The sequence below is a fragment of the Ornithorhynchus anatinus genome, chromosome 8, assembly GCF_004115215.2.
Source record: "Ornithorhynchus anatinus isolate Pmale09 chromosome 8, mOrnAna1.pri.v4, whole genome shotgun sequence".
NCBI lineage: Eukaryota > Metazoa > Chordata > Mammalia > Monotremata > Ornithorhynchidae > Ornithorhynchus > Ornithorhynchus anatinus.
This window is the reverse complement of record NC_041735.1, coordinates 40,818,210-40,834,471: the sequence shown is the minus strand read 5'-3', so window position 1 is coordinate 40,834,471 and position 16,262 is coordinate 40,818,210. Positions and strand designations below refer to the sequence as shown.

Sequence of the window (16,262 nt, the reverse complement as noted above, 5' to 3'; positions counted from 1 at the left end):
GGAGAGGGGGTCTACGTGCACATCATCAGTCCAATAAATAGGAATAATAATGATCTGATAAAATATATATATATAACAATAATACTAAATAGGGATGTAGAGAGGGGCGGAGAGGAAGGAGAGCGTCCGCAGCGGCCCGTGGGGGGGCGGACCCTCGCTTCACCTCAGGGCGGCCACCATTCCCGCCCGCCCCGAGGGGAGGGGGAAGGACGGAGGGAGGGAGGAGAGAGTGGGCGGGGCCTGGGCGCCGACCAATGGCGTGCGCGCTTACTCGGGGCCTCGCCCCCGGCCGGAGCCAATGGGAGCGGGCGGTGGTGGTGAGTGGCGGTGGCGGTAATGTTGTCGAGTTGACTTTCGGCGCCGCCGGTTTATTTCGGGAAGGGGCGGGGGGGGGGGGGGAGGACTGAGGAGGAGGAGGAGGAGGAGGAAAAAGAGGAGGAGGAGGAGGCTTCTGTGGGAAGAACGGAGGAAAGGCAGAGGGACCATAATAATCAAGAAAGAAGATCGTCGCGGGGGGGGAAGAGGGAGGCGGGACCTGCCGGACTCCCCTCTGCATCCATCTCCGTGCCCCCCGCGCCCGTTCGTCGTCGTCGTCGTCGTCGTCGTCGGCCGTGGCGTGAGGCCCGGGAGGAGGGGCCTGGGCCGCGGCGCCCGTCGGAGGCCGGAGGGGGTCGGGGCGCCGAGGCCATGGTGTTCCTCAAACTCCGGGACCAGGTGGGTGAAGGGCGGCCGGGGGGAGGGCGCGGGAGGGAGGGATTTGGGAGGGAGGGAGGGCGGCCATGCCCCGCCGGCTGCCGCCCCCCCACAGCCTTCACCTCGACGCGGAGGACCGGCCGGGCAGGGCAGGGCAGGACCGGGTCGGGCCGCCGCCGCCCCCTTCCTCCTCCATCTCCTCGCCGACGGCTTTCACCTGGGCCTAACAGGTGGCTCTTCGGAAGCGCCCGGGCGGCAGCCGGCGACCGCCCACCGACCCGCCGCCCACCAGCAACCCCCGGGCCCATCCACCGTCACCCCCCGGATCCATCCACCATCTGCCCCCGGACTCACCCACCTTCATCCCCCGGGTCCATCCACCTTCACCCCCCCGGGCCCATCCACCATCACCCTCCGGACTCACCTACCTTCACCTCCCGGATCCATCTAACATCACTCCTCCGGATCCATCCACCTTCACCCCCCCGGGCCCATCCACCATCACTCCCCCGGATCCATCCACCATCGCCCACCGGGCCCATCCACCATCAGCCACCGGACTCACCTACCTTCACCTCCCGGATCCATCTAACATCACTCCCCCGGATCCATCTACCATCACTCCCCCGGATCCATCCACCTTCACCCCCCCGGATCCATCCACCTTCACCCACCGGATCCATCCACCTTCACCCCCCCGGATCCATCCACCTTCACTCCCCCGGATCCAACCCACCTTCACCCCTCGGGCCTATCCACCATCACCTACCGGGTCCATCCACCATCATCTACCGGGACCATCCACTTTCCCCCCCCCCCCCCCCTCCCCCGGATCCACCCACCATCAGCCCCCGGACCCACCTACCTTCACACCCCCGGATCCATCCATCTTCACCCCCCCGGATCCATCCACCTTCACCTCCCGGACCCACCCACCATCACCCCCCTGGACCCACCCACCATCCTCCCCTTCGCCCCCCGGACACACGACCTCCGGGCGGCAGAGAGACAGATAGTAGGCTCGGCCCAGAAAGGGTCCCCGATGTCGGAGCGCGGGGAGGCTAACCTCCGCCCCCACCCCATCCCGGGAGGCTCGGCCTCCGGGCACCTGGTCGCTGCCCTGTCCTGGGCCTCCTCCCGAGCCGGGGGTGGGGAGGGGGCGGCCGAGGTGGCCCTTGTCCGGACTGGAAGGGCTGGAAAGGCGCCTCGGGTTGAGGACAGGCACCACACTTCGCCTCCGACGCCTCGCTTTCACTTTCAGCGGCGCCTCCTCCACGCCGCCCCTTCAAAGCCCCGACGGCAGCGGGGAGGTCGCAGGTTGGCGGTCAGCCGGAGGGACTGTAAGACACACTTAGAGGCCGCTGGCCCAGCCAGACTCCAAAAAGAGGATTGCCCCGGCAGGAGAGGTCGTCTTCCTTTCCACTCAAGTTTTGCGCCCCGTTCATGACATCTCCGGACAACTTCTCTTGAACCCACCGAAGGCAAGCGGGCCCATTTTTCGGGGGTGAGAGCCCCGGATCGTTTTTAAAAGGCCAGCACTTGAGATACCCCATGAGGACTTGTGCCACATTTTTCAAAGGTCTGGGGGGGAAGGAAAAAAAAAGGTGAACTCACACCTTCTTGGCTGGGCTGACCATCCACGCTCCCCTCCCGTGTTTTAAGACTCAGAATAGGGAAAACTGGCCATTTGGTGCTTCTGATAGCTGGAATCCTGTCGTGTCTTGTAGCAAGTGGATGCCGGCTGGTATTGACATCATCAGGGCATGACACTTTGAGAAAAGCTGCCTGCTGCTTTGGTCCGCACGCTTTGTATTTTTAAAAAAATGTCGGAGCCATTTATTGCCTTGAATCTTTTAATTATGCCTAGGTAAATGACTTAAAGCGGAGAACATGCTTCTCTTGAGCAAAGTCTTGATTTGCTTAAAGGTATTTAAGAGCCGCTGCGTGCCGAGCACTGTACTGAGCACTGGGGTAGATACAAGATCATTCAAGGTAGACTCAGTCCATGTCTCACCTAGGGCTCTCACAATCATCACCCCCATTTTACAGGGGGAGGTAACTGAGGCCCAGAGAAGTGAATTGACTTGCCCAAGGTCACAGGGCAGATGAGTGGTGGAGTGGGGATTCGAACCCAGGTCCTTCCTACTCCCAGGCCCGTGCTCTATTTACTGTGCCACGCTGCTTCTCTCTTCCGACTGGTTTTAATTTGCCCTCATATTTCGGACCACTGTGCGCCAGCCCAGTTTTCTATTATTTTTCTTTTTTCATCAGAATATAAATATTAAATGCATTTGTCTGTGCAAATGGAGATAAGGGTAACAATGACTATAAGTTAGAATGGTAACTAAATTCTGTCTCATAACCCAATTATGCTTAATGATATTTGTAGGGCTTTGTTTGAATATTGTTTACAGTCTTTAACTGTTTGCCTCAAACAATGCATCAAAGAACTACCATGGAGCCCCGTGGAAGAATAGTAACTGATTATCTTGTCCATCTTTCAGGCATTATTTGGCAGTTTGTTAGCTGCCCTCCTATTTCTTTCAAGTTGTTTTTGAGAAATAAGTCGGTGGTCTTCGTCTACTTCTTAATGTTTCTGCTAGCCTTTACAGTTTCTGCCAGCGAATGCTTATCCTGAAGATGAGGGGATCATGAAGAGTGAGTTAATCGATTGATGATTGAGATGTTCCTAGACTTCCAGGATTTGGGGGGAACTTTTTTTTTTTTTTTGGCCACAACTTGCTCTAGTTGTTCATATTTGAAGAGTCCTATATGATTTACTTTTGTTCTAAGGGTCGTGTCCGAGCTCATGTAACCTCAAAGAAAACCTTATGCTAAAAAGCCCTTTGGCACACTTGGGGCTGAAGGATGTTTTCAGTCTTATATTTTGCTTCGGTGAAGGAGTGAGCTACGCGGGATGAAGAGCCTTCACCATGCTGCTCTACTCCCTGGTGGCTTTGGGTTGGCATGGAGCCGCCTGCGAGGAATGTCCTGGCCAGCACTGGCAACTGGGCTTTGCCATGTAGCAATTGAGAGAGGGATTTTGGTACTTGCTCATAGCCGCTACTTCAACCAGTTAAGAAGTGTGGAGTGGGCTGGTGGCAGTGTGGCTTCTGCCACCACCTCGTCGAACTTTGGCTGTGTTCTCTCTTGGGAGTATCTTGATTGGAACTGTCCACGGACATTATGGAAAACATTGAAAATTGATAGAGGTTTCTTAAAGGTGAAGTTTGGAATCCATTCCCTAGAGAATAGGAACTGTTTGGTTCTGCATGACCATAGAGACCCTTTTGTGTCATGGCAGTAAAAAATAAATGTCAATATAAGCGAAACTTAAGTCATTAATGAAATAATGAAGCTTGTATCATTAAATGAATTCATATAAAGGCACATCCACTTCTGCGGTAGCATGGAGTGTGCAAATCAGGGGATGTTCTTTCTTTAACCTCAGTGTGTTTGTTGTTATAACACAGTTCACAAGATTTGGTGTACGAAGCAATGGGCCTTATGTATGTGCAGGCCAGTGTTCAGGTTGTGATTCTGCAGTGCTTCTCAGTGGTACCACAAAGTACCATTATGACAAGTATGTGCTTTTGCAGCATTGTTGTATTTACTAGATTAAGATAGCTCCAGGGGATGGGTGTAAGACATTCTGCTAGTGGTGGACACAACACGGCATAGTGGATAGAGCACAGGACTCCAAGTCAGGTCATGGCTTCTAAGCCGACTCTGCCACTTGTCTGTTGTTTGACCTTGGGCAAGTTACTTCACTTTTCTGTTGCCTCAGTTACCTCATCTGAAAGTGGGGATTGAGACTGTGAGCCCCACATGGAATAGCGATCGTGTCTAACCCGATTTACTTGATTCCACCCCAGCGCTTAGTACAGTGCCTGGCAAGTAAGCACTTAACAAATGCCATTATTATTACTATTATTACAATAATGAAATTTTTTTTTTAGTGGTATTTGTGCCAGGCACTGTACAAAGCGGTGAGGTAGACACAAGATAATTCACATCAAAATATTACTCATAGTGTCATCTTCAAACCCTCTAACCCCTATCGACAAATCAGTGGCTCATATAAGACATTTTTCTGTGACCCATTGGTCTTCAAGAACACCAGACCTGTATTATAAGAACTCCCTGTACAAATAAACTTGCCCAACCTCCTAATAGGCCAGTGCCGGATTATAGTCATAGGAAATGCTGGAGAAATTACATCTGTTGGTAATAAGTGATTCATTCGTTCATTAAGTCAGTCGTATTTTTTGAAAGCTTACTGTGTGCAGAGCACTGTACTAAGCGCTAGGGAAAGTATAATACAACAATAGTGACAATCCTTGCCTGCAAAAGAGCTCACAGTCTAGAGGAGGGGAGACACATCAGTACAAATAAACAGGCATCAATATAAATAAATAAAATTACAGATATATACGTAAGTGCTGTGGGGCGGCAAGGGGGGAAGAGCAAAGGGAGCAAGTTGGGGTGACACAGAAGGAAGTAGGAGGTGAGGAAAAGTAGGATTTAGCCTGGGAAGGCCTCTGGGAGGAGGTGTGCCTTCAGTAAAGCTTTACGGGGGACCGGGGACTGATTGTCATATTTGTGAAGTGAAGGCGTTCCAGGCCAGAAGTAGGACATGGACCAGAGGTCGGGAGCCAGACAGGTGAGATGGAGGCACAGTGAGAAGGTTTGCACCAGAAGAGCGTTAAAATAGAAGATCTGAATGCTTGTGATTCAGTAATTGGAACTACAACTGGGGCATAAAGACAGAAGAGGTGAATTTTTGTCATCTCGATTCAGTTCTGAAAATTAATAGTAATAATGCCTTGTTTATTGTACAGTGGTTTTATTTTTCCTAAGGACGTAAGCATCAATTATCTCAATTTATCCTCACAACATCTCTGTGGAATGGGGAGAGGTAGACGTTAATAGTGCCATTTTACAAATGAGGAAACTGAGGCTCAGGGAAGTTGACTGACTTGCCTAATGTCATACAGCTGTCCAGGGTCAAGAGTCAAGATTAGAATCCGGGTCTCCTAAATTCTTCTGCTAATGGTCCGATTACTAGTTTAGTTGCGGTATTTTGCTTGTAAGAAACTGGAACCGTTGGAGTTTCAGCTTATTGCAGGCCCTCTGAGTACTAAAAGGCTTGGCCTGGTCCTCCGGTCCTCGGGCTGTGTTTGGCTGTCTCTGTGCTCTCATCGACGGTCTCCGTAGCCAGGGAGAACCACGGACTTGGCAAGCGTGGCTGCTGAAGGCTGCTTTGTCTCTGCATGGGTTGAGTAAAGCACCCTGTCGGTTCCTTCTGGGCGCCAACTCTCTCATTTTATCTTCTCCCAAGCTCTTAAAACGGTGCTGTGCTCCCAATGAGTGCTCAGTAAGTACCACTAATGGATGGATTGTGCACAGGAAGTATCCGCTCTGCGTCTCAAGTGTTTGGTTTGGTTTTGTTCTGTTCTTAATGGTATTTCGGCGCTTACAATGTGCACTGTACTAAGCACTGAGGTAGATACATGATAATGGGGTTGGACACAGCCCCGGTCCCACACAGGGCTCACGGTCTTAATCCCCATTTTACAGATGAGGTAACTGAGGCCCAGAGAAGTTGTGACTTGCCCAAGTTCACCCAGCAGACAAATGGGGGGGATGGGATTATAATGCAGGTGGTCTGATTCCCAGGCCTGTGCCATTTCCACTAGCCGCGCTGTTTCTCCGCAGCTTCTCTTCTCTCCAGCAGCCCATAGAACAGTGGCATTTGGATGACACCTTAGCCCCCAGGGTTACAAGGTTGGGCCTCTCCGGGGATGGGAAGGTATGGACTCCACACTTTTGGGGCTCAGGGTTTCACACTGGGCAGAGGCTTCGTACCACTGGCCCACTTCCTGAGCGTGGAGCCGCGCAAGACAAATTGTTGGTAATAGGGGATGGTTATCCTTGCATCTTCAGTGTGGCTCAGAGAAGCAGCGTGGCTCAGTGGAAAGAAAACGGGCTTGAGAGTCAGGAGTCATGGGTCCAAATCCCGGCTCTCCCTCTTGTCAGCTATATGACTTTGGGCAAGTCACTTAACTTCTCTGTGCCTCAGTTACCTCATCTGTAAAATGGGAGTGAAGACTGCGAGCCCCATGTGGGACAACCTGATCACCTTGTATCTCCCCCAGTGCTTAGAACAGTGCTTTGCACATAGTAAGCGCTTAACAAATACCATCATTATTATTATTATCTTCAGCCCTGAAGCAGCACTGGGAATCAATCCATCAATGGGAGGCGGCGTGACCTAGTAAGACAGATCATGGGCCTGGGAGCCAGAGGACCTGGGTTCCAGTACCTACCCCGCTATTTGTCTGCTGTGTGGCCATGGGCAAGTCGCTTCACTTCTGTGCCTCAGTTGCCTCCTCTGCAAAATGGCGATTAGGACTGTGAGGCCCATGTGGGACATGGGCCGTGTCCAACCTGATTATCTTGGATCTACCCCAGTGTGCCCAACACATAGTAAATGCTTTACGAATGCCATTAAAAACAAAAACTGTCCTCTGCTGGAGATTGGGGGCCCCAAATTGTGCAGGTATAAATCTGGTGAAGGAAGCCCTCTTAAACTTTCTCAAGAATTGGGGTTGATGGGGGAGGGCAGGGAGGAAAGAGGAAATGGCTTCCCTCCCCAGTGGCAGGTAGTGTTTCTGTGTGCGAAATAAAAGGCTTACGGGTTTGGGGAGCGAGGCCAAGGTTTCTGACTAAGCCCCCCCGGCAGTTGTGTTCAGAGTGCAAAGGTTTACTTGTGTATCACTTGCAAAATAGGGATGAATATTCCTTAATCAAAAAGATGAAGAATTTGGCTGGCTTGTTTGGCCTATTTATGAGCTGTCACTGTTAGAGGAGTTTACTATCGAATTTTTAATTTCTTTTAATAGGTCTTGTTCTAACCCTTTTTACCTTGTTAATATTGATCAAGCAGGTGCAGATTATTTTGCCGGGCCCTAAAATCATGCACATATATGGATACATATTTACTATAATCAGGCTTTTGTATTATAGCTGTAACTATATAAATGTATATATCTGTTGTATTCCGTGGAAATGGACGGTCCTAAATTGTGTTCCAGGCATGCTGTGCCATCGTGAGATTTGTCCGGTTTAAACATGTGACACTAGAGGGCAATCTGTACTATTTTGGAAGATGCTGAATATTTAATTATGTTTTAGGACCGTGATGTAGCAAATTTCATAGAATCCAAAGGTGACAAAAATCTTGTGATGGAAGGAGTTCCACACGTCACGTAAACCACATCTTTTAATTTCTAACAACCTTCACTGTCCACATATCTTCCTTACATAAAGCATAAATCTCTCCCATGGGGTTCTTTAATGATATTTAAACGCTTAATTGCATGCCAGGCACTGTACTAGGTACTAGGGTAGATTCAAGATAATCAAGTTAGACACAGTCCAACTCTCACAAAGGGCTCACGGCTTCAATCCTCATTTTACAGGCGAGGTAACTGTGGTATGGAGAGGTTAAGTGACTTGCCCAAGGCCACACAGCACACAAATGGCGGCAGCAGGATTAGACTCCGGGTCCTCCGATTGCCAGGCCCATGTGCTTTCCACAAGGCCACGTTGCTTCTGGTTTAAGCCCCTGTTATTCTGGCCCCATGTGTGGTTAAAAAGCTGGTCAACACCTCTGTAAACTAACCCCTAAGGTAAGCAAACACTAGATGTTCTTACTTTGTGTTCCACCCACCAGAGACTTCTGTATTCCCTGCAGTTGTGAAAATTATAACAATAATAATAGTCACAGTCATAGAATATGTGCTTTCTTTGTGCCATGCACGGTTATTATTGCTATCATTATTATTATTATTATTGTTAGTATTGTCAGTCCTATTCTGTGTCAAACACTATTTTAAGCACTGGGGTAAACACAAGTTAATCAGGTTGGATGCAGTGTAAGGACTGGGGTAGATTCAAGATAACCCGTTACAGGCCCTGGCCCACATGGGGTTCACAATCTAAGGATGAGAGAGAACAGGTATTTAACCCCCATTTTACAGATGAGGAAACTGAGACCCAGAGAAGTTAAGTGATCTCCTCAAGGTCCCACAGTGGGCAGGTGACAGAACTTGGATTAGAACCCAGGTCCCTTGATTCCCAGACTTGTGTTCTTTACCACTAAGCCATGTTGCTCCTTGAAAGAGCAAGAAAACCCCAGTCTCAAATAGTAGTTTTTCTTGGGTCTTTTAATCCTTCTTTATTGCTTCTACTGTATAAATATTCTTGGTTTAAGTAGTAGTGCGGATGGAAAATAAACAGGGGTACAGTTGTAATGATCCAGCCAATAGTCATATTTAGTCTCTCTTTTTTAAAAAATTCTTCCTGGATTCTAATCCCAGCTCTTTCACTTGCTTGTTTTGTGACCCTGGGCAAATCACTTAAATTCTCTGTGCCCCAGTTTTCTCATCTGCCAAATGGGCATTTAAATACCTGTTTTCCCTCCTACTTAGTCTGTGTGCCCCTTGTGGGACAGGAATGTTGTCTGGCCCTGTCAGAGGAACAGGATGGCCGAGTGGATAGAGCAAGGGCTTGGAAGTCATTGGGCCTGGTTTCTAATTTTGGCTCTGCCACTTACGTGCTGTGTGATCTTGGGCAAGTCACTTAGCATCTCTGTGCCTCAGTTCCCTTATCTGTAAAGTGAGGATTAAGATTGTGAGCCCCATGTGGGACATGGACTGTGTCCAACCTGATTAGCTTGTAATTACCCCGGTGCTTAGTACAGTGCCTAGCGCGTAGTAAGTGCTTAACAAATACTATTAGTATTATTTCTATCTTAAAATATCCTGGAATTGTTGATTTTTAGACTCTGAATCTATCTGTGCGACTGAAAGCTGGGGAAGGAGGATGTAGAGATTCCTCATTTGAAACCAGACATCAGAGTTAAGAGGTGGGGAAGAGGGAGACTTGGGGCACAGTGGCTTTTCATTAAAAAAAAAATCCTCCTTTTTCTCGTAATTTAGGTGTTAGCTTACTGTTGACGTGTGACACTCATTGAGCATTTCATTGTTTCCATTTTAGCATGGCCTAGTAGATAGAGCAAAGGCTTGGGAGTCAGAAGAATCTGGGTTCTAATCCCAGCTCCACCACTTGTTGGCTGTGTGACCTTGGGCAAGTCACTTAACTTCTCTGCACCTCAGTGATGTCATCTGGAAAATGGGGATTAAGCCTGTGCAGGCCATGTGGGATGGAGAGACTGTGTCCAACCTGATTTGCTTGTATCTACCATATCACTGAGTACAGTGTTTGGCACATAGTGAGCGGTTAACAAATACCTCAACTAGAAGTAAGTAGGAATACTAGTAGTCCTGTAGACTGTAAGCTTGTTGTAGGCAGGGAACGTGTCTACCAACTCTTAGTACAGTGCTCTGCACATAGGAAGTGCTCATTAAATATAACCTAATGGATTTGACTTGATGGTAAGGGTAATGGCCAGATTTTCTTGTACAGTTCTTGGCAGATAATAAGTCCTTAACAAATACCACAGATGTTATCATTATTACTTATTGAGCCCCTATGGGATGCAATGCATTGTACACAGTGCTTGGGAATACAGCAGAAGCACAAGATTCGGGTTTGTTAGAATTTTCACTTTTCAATGTATTTTCACATTGATTATTTTATCCTCCAAATCTTTGTTAGGTTTATTTGTTAAGATAAGTGAAATTTCTGTCGAAGACCTGAACCTAGTATTCAGATTTTTTCCTTTTAATAGGGTTGGTTGGGGAAATATTTTATCGCAAGCACTCTAAAGTTCTCAGAGAAATGTAAATTGATTTTGCTTATGTTAATTGATGAAAAGCATTGTAAAAATCTTCATTCTTTCAAATTGGCTTATTGTATAGTTAAAGCATTGAGAACCCAATATTTTGAATTTGTCTTTTATGAAATAACTATAATATCCAGCAGTGGTATTGAATGCTTACTGTGTGCAGAACACTGTACTAAACGCTTGGAAGAATACGGTACAGTTGGTAGATATAATCCCTAATCACTAGGAGTTTACAGTCCAGAGGGGAGGACAGACATTGACATAAATTAGATAGGGAAAATGGTAGGGTTTAAGGGTATGTACCTAAGTACTCTGGGGCTGTTGGTGGGGTGAATATCAAGTACTTAAGGGATAAAGATCTAAGTGCATAGGCCACACAGAAGGGAGATCGAATAGGGGAAATGAGAGCTCAATCAGGGAAGGTCTCCTGGAGGAAATGTGATTTTAGAATGGCTTTGAAGGTGGAGAGATCGCTGGACTGTTGGTGTTGAAAGGAGAGGCTGTGGGCAAAGAGTTGGTGGTGAGATTAGATAAGATCAAGGTAAAGTGTGGGAGTGAAGTGCATGGGCTGGATTGTACTAGGAGAGCCAAGGTAAGGTAGGAGGGGGAGAGCTGCCTGAGTGCCTTAAAGCTGATGGAAAGGAGTTTCTGATTGATGCAGAGATGGATGGGCAACCACTGGAGCTTCTTGAGGACTGGGGAGATATGGACTGAACATTTGGATAGATAAATGATCCAAGCAGCAAAGTGAAGTATGTATGGATTGCTACTTGTCAGCTGTGTGACTGTGGGCAAGTCACTTAACTTCTCTGTGCCTCAGTTACCTCATCTGTCAAATGGGCATTTAGATTGTGAGCCTCACGTGGGACAATCTGATGACCCTGTATCTACCCCAGTGCTTAGAACAGTGCTCTGCACATAGTAAGCGCTTAACAAATACCAACACTGTTGTTGACTGGAGTGGAGAGAGACAGTAGGTCCCTCTCCTGCAGTTTTCTCTAATCCCTAGAGAAGAAACAAAGACAGATGAAAAGACAAAGACCACTATTGTCTGTACAGTTTAGGTGGGCTAAGTAAGATAAGGAAGGGAAATAAAAGTAGAAATCTAATGGTATTACTAGTTACCAGGTATATGGATTGTGTTCAGCTTGACCAGATGCAAAAGTTGGCTTTGAAAATTCCTTTAAGAATTATTGGCTTTGACAGGAATAGTGATGGTACTTTTTTGCCCACCTTTCAACCATGTTGTTTTGTTGTTGTTTTTCAAATTTTTTCTTCCACCCTTCTATTCAAAAAACCTACAGGCTGACCTCCTTCCTGGGCTTGCACATTTCTGGGATAAGGCCTGCAGCAGCACCCAAACTTCCGAATAGTTGTGAAAACATCCCTTAACCCAGACTTGGACACACGTGTTCATATTTTCACCCAAGAGATTTGAGTAGCTTTTCCTGGATCTCTAGGTCATGTGACCATTTTAGTAATTCATCAGGTCATTGAAAGCACTGAAGTGAGGCTCTGCCTTCATATGCTCACTGTTTCTGATATTTTCTGGCATTGGGAGTGCCACAATAGGTGAATAGCAGAGAAGCAGCGTGGCTCAGTGGAAAGAGCACGGATTGGGGAGTCAGAGATCATGGGTTCAAATCCCGGCTCCACCGCTTGTCAGCTGTGTGACTTTGGGCAAGTCACTTAACTTCTCTGTGCCTCAGTTACTTCATCTGCAAAATGGGGATTAAGACTGTGAGCCCCATGTGGGACAACCTGATCACCTTGTATCCCCCCGGTGCTTAGAACAGTGCTTCGCACATAGTAAGCGCTTATCAAATGCCAACATTATTAATAACAGAGATGGCAGGTGGAAAACCTTTATTGTGCATCATTATAATTAATTTCATAAGCGGAGCTCAACAAACTTACGCCTCATCAGTATGACACAGAAAAGTCAAGATAGATGACTAGGTATCATTAGCAAGCTAAATATTGGAAGTATTTTGAAACAAGACATCAAACAAACTAAAACAAGCAAGTCAAAGACATCCAGAAACAGCATATATGGGGGAAAAAAGAATATCTGAGGAGTGGTATTTTTGTTTTGACTGGTGGAACTAGCCAGTGTTTGCCGAACCCTTTACATAAGTACGTTCTAGTAGTTTGTTGTTGTTTTTTTCAAGTATGTCCACTCCAAAGTTCAGAGTTGCTTCCTTTTCCTGCTTTTCCGTCTCCACGAATTTTTGAGGTTATAAGTGTCCTGGACTAGATTCTGCCAGATTAGGGAACATTTCTTTCGGCAGTAAACTAAGTACCTTAACTCCTTTTAACCATTAGGATATCATTTGGGAGGACATTCTGAGTTGAAGGAACTAATAATATATGTACCTTAGACCATTTAATCAACTGGAAAGTTTGAATCATTTTCATGACACTGCCAAGTGCCTTTTATGTATACCTGTTCATCTAGTCACTTACTTCTTGGGGTGGTTTGTGACTAAAGGATTTGGGAATTAACTGTAATTCCTGTGAGGGCAGGGAACATGTCTACCAACTTTGTTGTATTATACTTTCCCAAGTACTTAGTACAGTGCTCTGCAGGGAGTAAGCACTCAATAAATGCCAGTAACGGATTTGAGGTGTTCACAAATTATAAGCATTGCTCAACTCCAGCAACAATTAAAGCTGATACCCAATTTTCTGAAACAGGTTCTCTTATCTGCGTTTGAAGGAAATTGTCAAAATTGATGTTATCATACTTCACTAGTAAACTTGTTGAAGAAAGGTGTTAAAAAAAAAAAAAAGATGAAAACTTTACTGAAGCTGGTAGTATTCTCACCCAAATAGGCCAGTCACTTCTTCTTAAGTACAGTACAGTTTCCGGTATAGTACTGCACCGAAAGGCCTTGAACTTTTGACACAATTGTTTCCTGAAAACTCTTTCTTATGCCCAAATTGTGCATGTTGGAATCAATTTTTTTTAATAGGAACAATGTGCTAAATGGGAGATTGGCTCCTGAACCAAGGCATATCCAATTACCACATTTACCCAAAACTGAGTACTCATCAATTATAAATGAGTAATATAGCAGCTTTAATGTGTTTGTATTGAATGAGAGAGGTTCTACCAAAGGGTAGTCTACTTTCCCTTTATCAGAAGTAAAGTGGTAATGTCAGCGGTCTCTGGTGACTCTACGTAGAGGTCAGATCCCCGCTTCCTGACATCTCCCACTGGTCTGAGCCTGTCCTGCCCTTCCCCCTCCTTAAAGGTTTTCCTCCCTTTTTTCCCAGCCTCCATTCTGACTTTTACAATAGTTTCCCATTTCCCCAGGGCTCCGGTGCTTGTCGTCGCTCCAGCCTTAGTTATGTAGGATCCTCTCCATCACTGCTGCCACTGACTCAAGTGTCTCCCTGCCGTCACAGCACTGATCTCGCTACAGATCGAAAGTGCCCATGAAGGTGTCATTCATTCAGTCGTATTTCAGAAGGCAATGACATTGTTTCGGTCTGTTTCCTTTAGGTCTGGATCGTAGCCCAATCACAAGGTTCTAGTTTTCAAGGCTCCTTAAGAGGGCTAAGGCTAGGATAGTTAATTTAATTCATACCCTTCTGGGGCTCCCTCAAACATTAATGGTTATCCATAATGGCATGACTCAGTTTGCTGTGATTTCAGCACTAAAAAGCAGATATGCTTTGGAATCATTGTCACTGAAAACACGGATCTTGGAGAGAGATTCAGGATGGAACTGCTTTGTGACAGGCACAGGAAAAGCAGACCTGTAACTCAGGGATACAGAAGTTGATGGGATCCTTTGGAAATTACTCTTGAAGCATCAATCAGAGGAATTAAACCAGGCCAATTAGAACTCCTTTTGTGCGGGCAGGGATCATGTCTACTAATTTAACTGTCTTCACTCAAAGCTTTGCATACGGTGCCCAGTAAATACTACTGTTTGAATGGTCATATTGGACAAAATTCTGTGGTAAATGGATTTGTCTCTTTACTAGCTCTGCCACATGCCTCCTGTGTAACCCTGGGCAAGTCACTTCTCTGTGCCCCAGTTTCCTCATTTCCTGTGTTCCGCCTGGATACTTTGTATCTACCCCAGTGCTTAGTACATTGCTTGGCATCACAGCAAGCACTTAAATACCACAGTTATTATTGTCACTGTTTTGAGTTCTATTTTTACCCGGATGATTTCTTCCCTGAAAGGTGTGCAGAAGAGTTTTTTAAATTATTTCATCATTTTGAAAAGTATCCCTGGAGTTAATCAGTGGTACTTATGGAGTGCTCACTGTGTGCAGAGCATTGTATGAGTGCTTGGGAGAGTACAATATAACAGATTTGATGACAGACACATTCTCTGCCCATAAGAAGTTTAGTTTCCAAACCTATAAGGTAGTAGCTTCCTTTAGGTTGGAGAAATAATTTGTGTACTCATTGAAATGTTTTCTTTTGGAACTTCGAATTAGCAACTCCCAAAGTAGCACCGTTCCTGGTATTTCAGGGTCCGTCTTCTCCATTACATTGTAAGCTCCTTGTGAGGAGGGAACGGGTCTGGGCTCTGTACTGTTTCAAGCACTTGATTGCACTGAAGTTCTTGGTAAATACCCTCACCAGCCTTATTACTGCAGTCATCAGGTCTTGAAGTGTGTGGTGTTCCTTAGATCCAAACTGCATTCAGAAAGAGAAATCTTATTCCTCATTTCCAGGTATCATCTGCCCTGCTACCCACTTGTTGCACTAACTGCCCCAGGGTGAACATAACCAGTGGGGACAAGACAGTGTGAGTGAGTGGGACCACACAAAACACTAGCACTGTAGTCAGTTCTTTTGTGCAGCCTTTTGATTCCAAAGTTTGAGGCCGGAATTCATGATACCCGTTGTGGGCAGGGATTGTCTCTCTTTGTCGCTGAATTGTACTTTCCAAGCACTTAGTACAGTGCTCTGCACACAGTAAGTGCTCAATAAATATGGTTGAATGAATGAATCAGTATTTATCGAGCACTTACCATGTGCAGAGCAATGTACTAAATGCTTGGGAGAGTACAGTATAACAGAATTGGTAAACACATTCCCTGGATGCAACAAGCTTAGAGTCTTGAGGGGGAGACAGACATTCATTTAAATAAATTACAGCTCTCTCTCTCTCTCTCTCTCTCTCTCTCTCTCTCTCTTTCTATATATATATGCTGGAGGGACTGAGGGAGACGTGAATAAAATGAGCAAATCCAAGTGCAAGGGCAACATAGTAGTGGGAGAAAAGGAAATGAGGGCTTAGACAGGGAAGGCCACTTGGAGGAGATGTGCTATCAATAAGGCTTTGAAGGTGGAAAGAGTAATTGATGGCCAGATGTGAAGAAAGGAGGGCTTTCCAGGCCAGAGGCAGGATGTGGTTGAGAGTTTGACGGCGAGATAGATTAGATCGAGGTACTGTGACTAGGTTGGCAGTAGAGGAGGGAAGTGTGCGGGTTGGGTTGTAGTAGGAGAGCAGCAAGGTGAGGTAGGAGGGGGCCAAGTGATTGAGTGCTTTGAAGCCAGTGGTAAGGAGTTTGATGCAGAGGTGGGTGGGCAACCACTGGAGGTTCTTGAGGAGTGGGGTAACATGGACTGAACGTTTTTGTAGAAACTGATCCCGGCAGCAGAGTGAAGTATGGACTCAGGTGGGGAGACTCAGGACACTGGGAGGTCAGCAAGGAGCTTGATACAGTAATCAAAGTGAGATAGGATAAATGTTTAACGAGGTAACAGTTTGGAGAGGAGAGG

General features: G+C 46.5%; 1 protein-coding gene across 1 annotated transcript in view; it reads left to right on the top strand.

Annotated features, from left to right (window-relative positions):
* The first annotated feature begins 433 nt into the window (after positions 1-433).
* The window catches only part of ANKRD28 (ankyrin repeat domain 28), a 128,486-nt gene continuing 112,657 nt past the window's right edge, over positions 434-16,262 (top strand). The window contains exon 1 of the mRNA XM_029070362.1: positions 434-714. Coding sequence (XP_028926195.1) covers positions 688-714 — 27 coding nt within the window. The 5' untranslated portion in view covers positions 434-687. The remainder of the gene's footprint in view (positions 715-16,262) is intronic.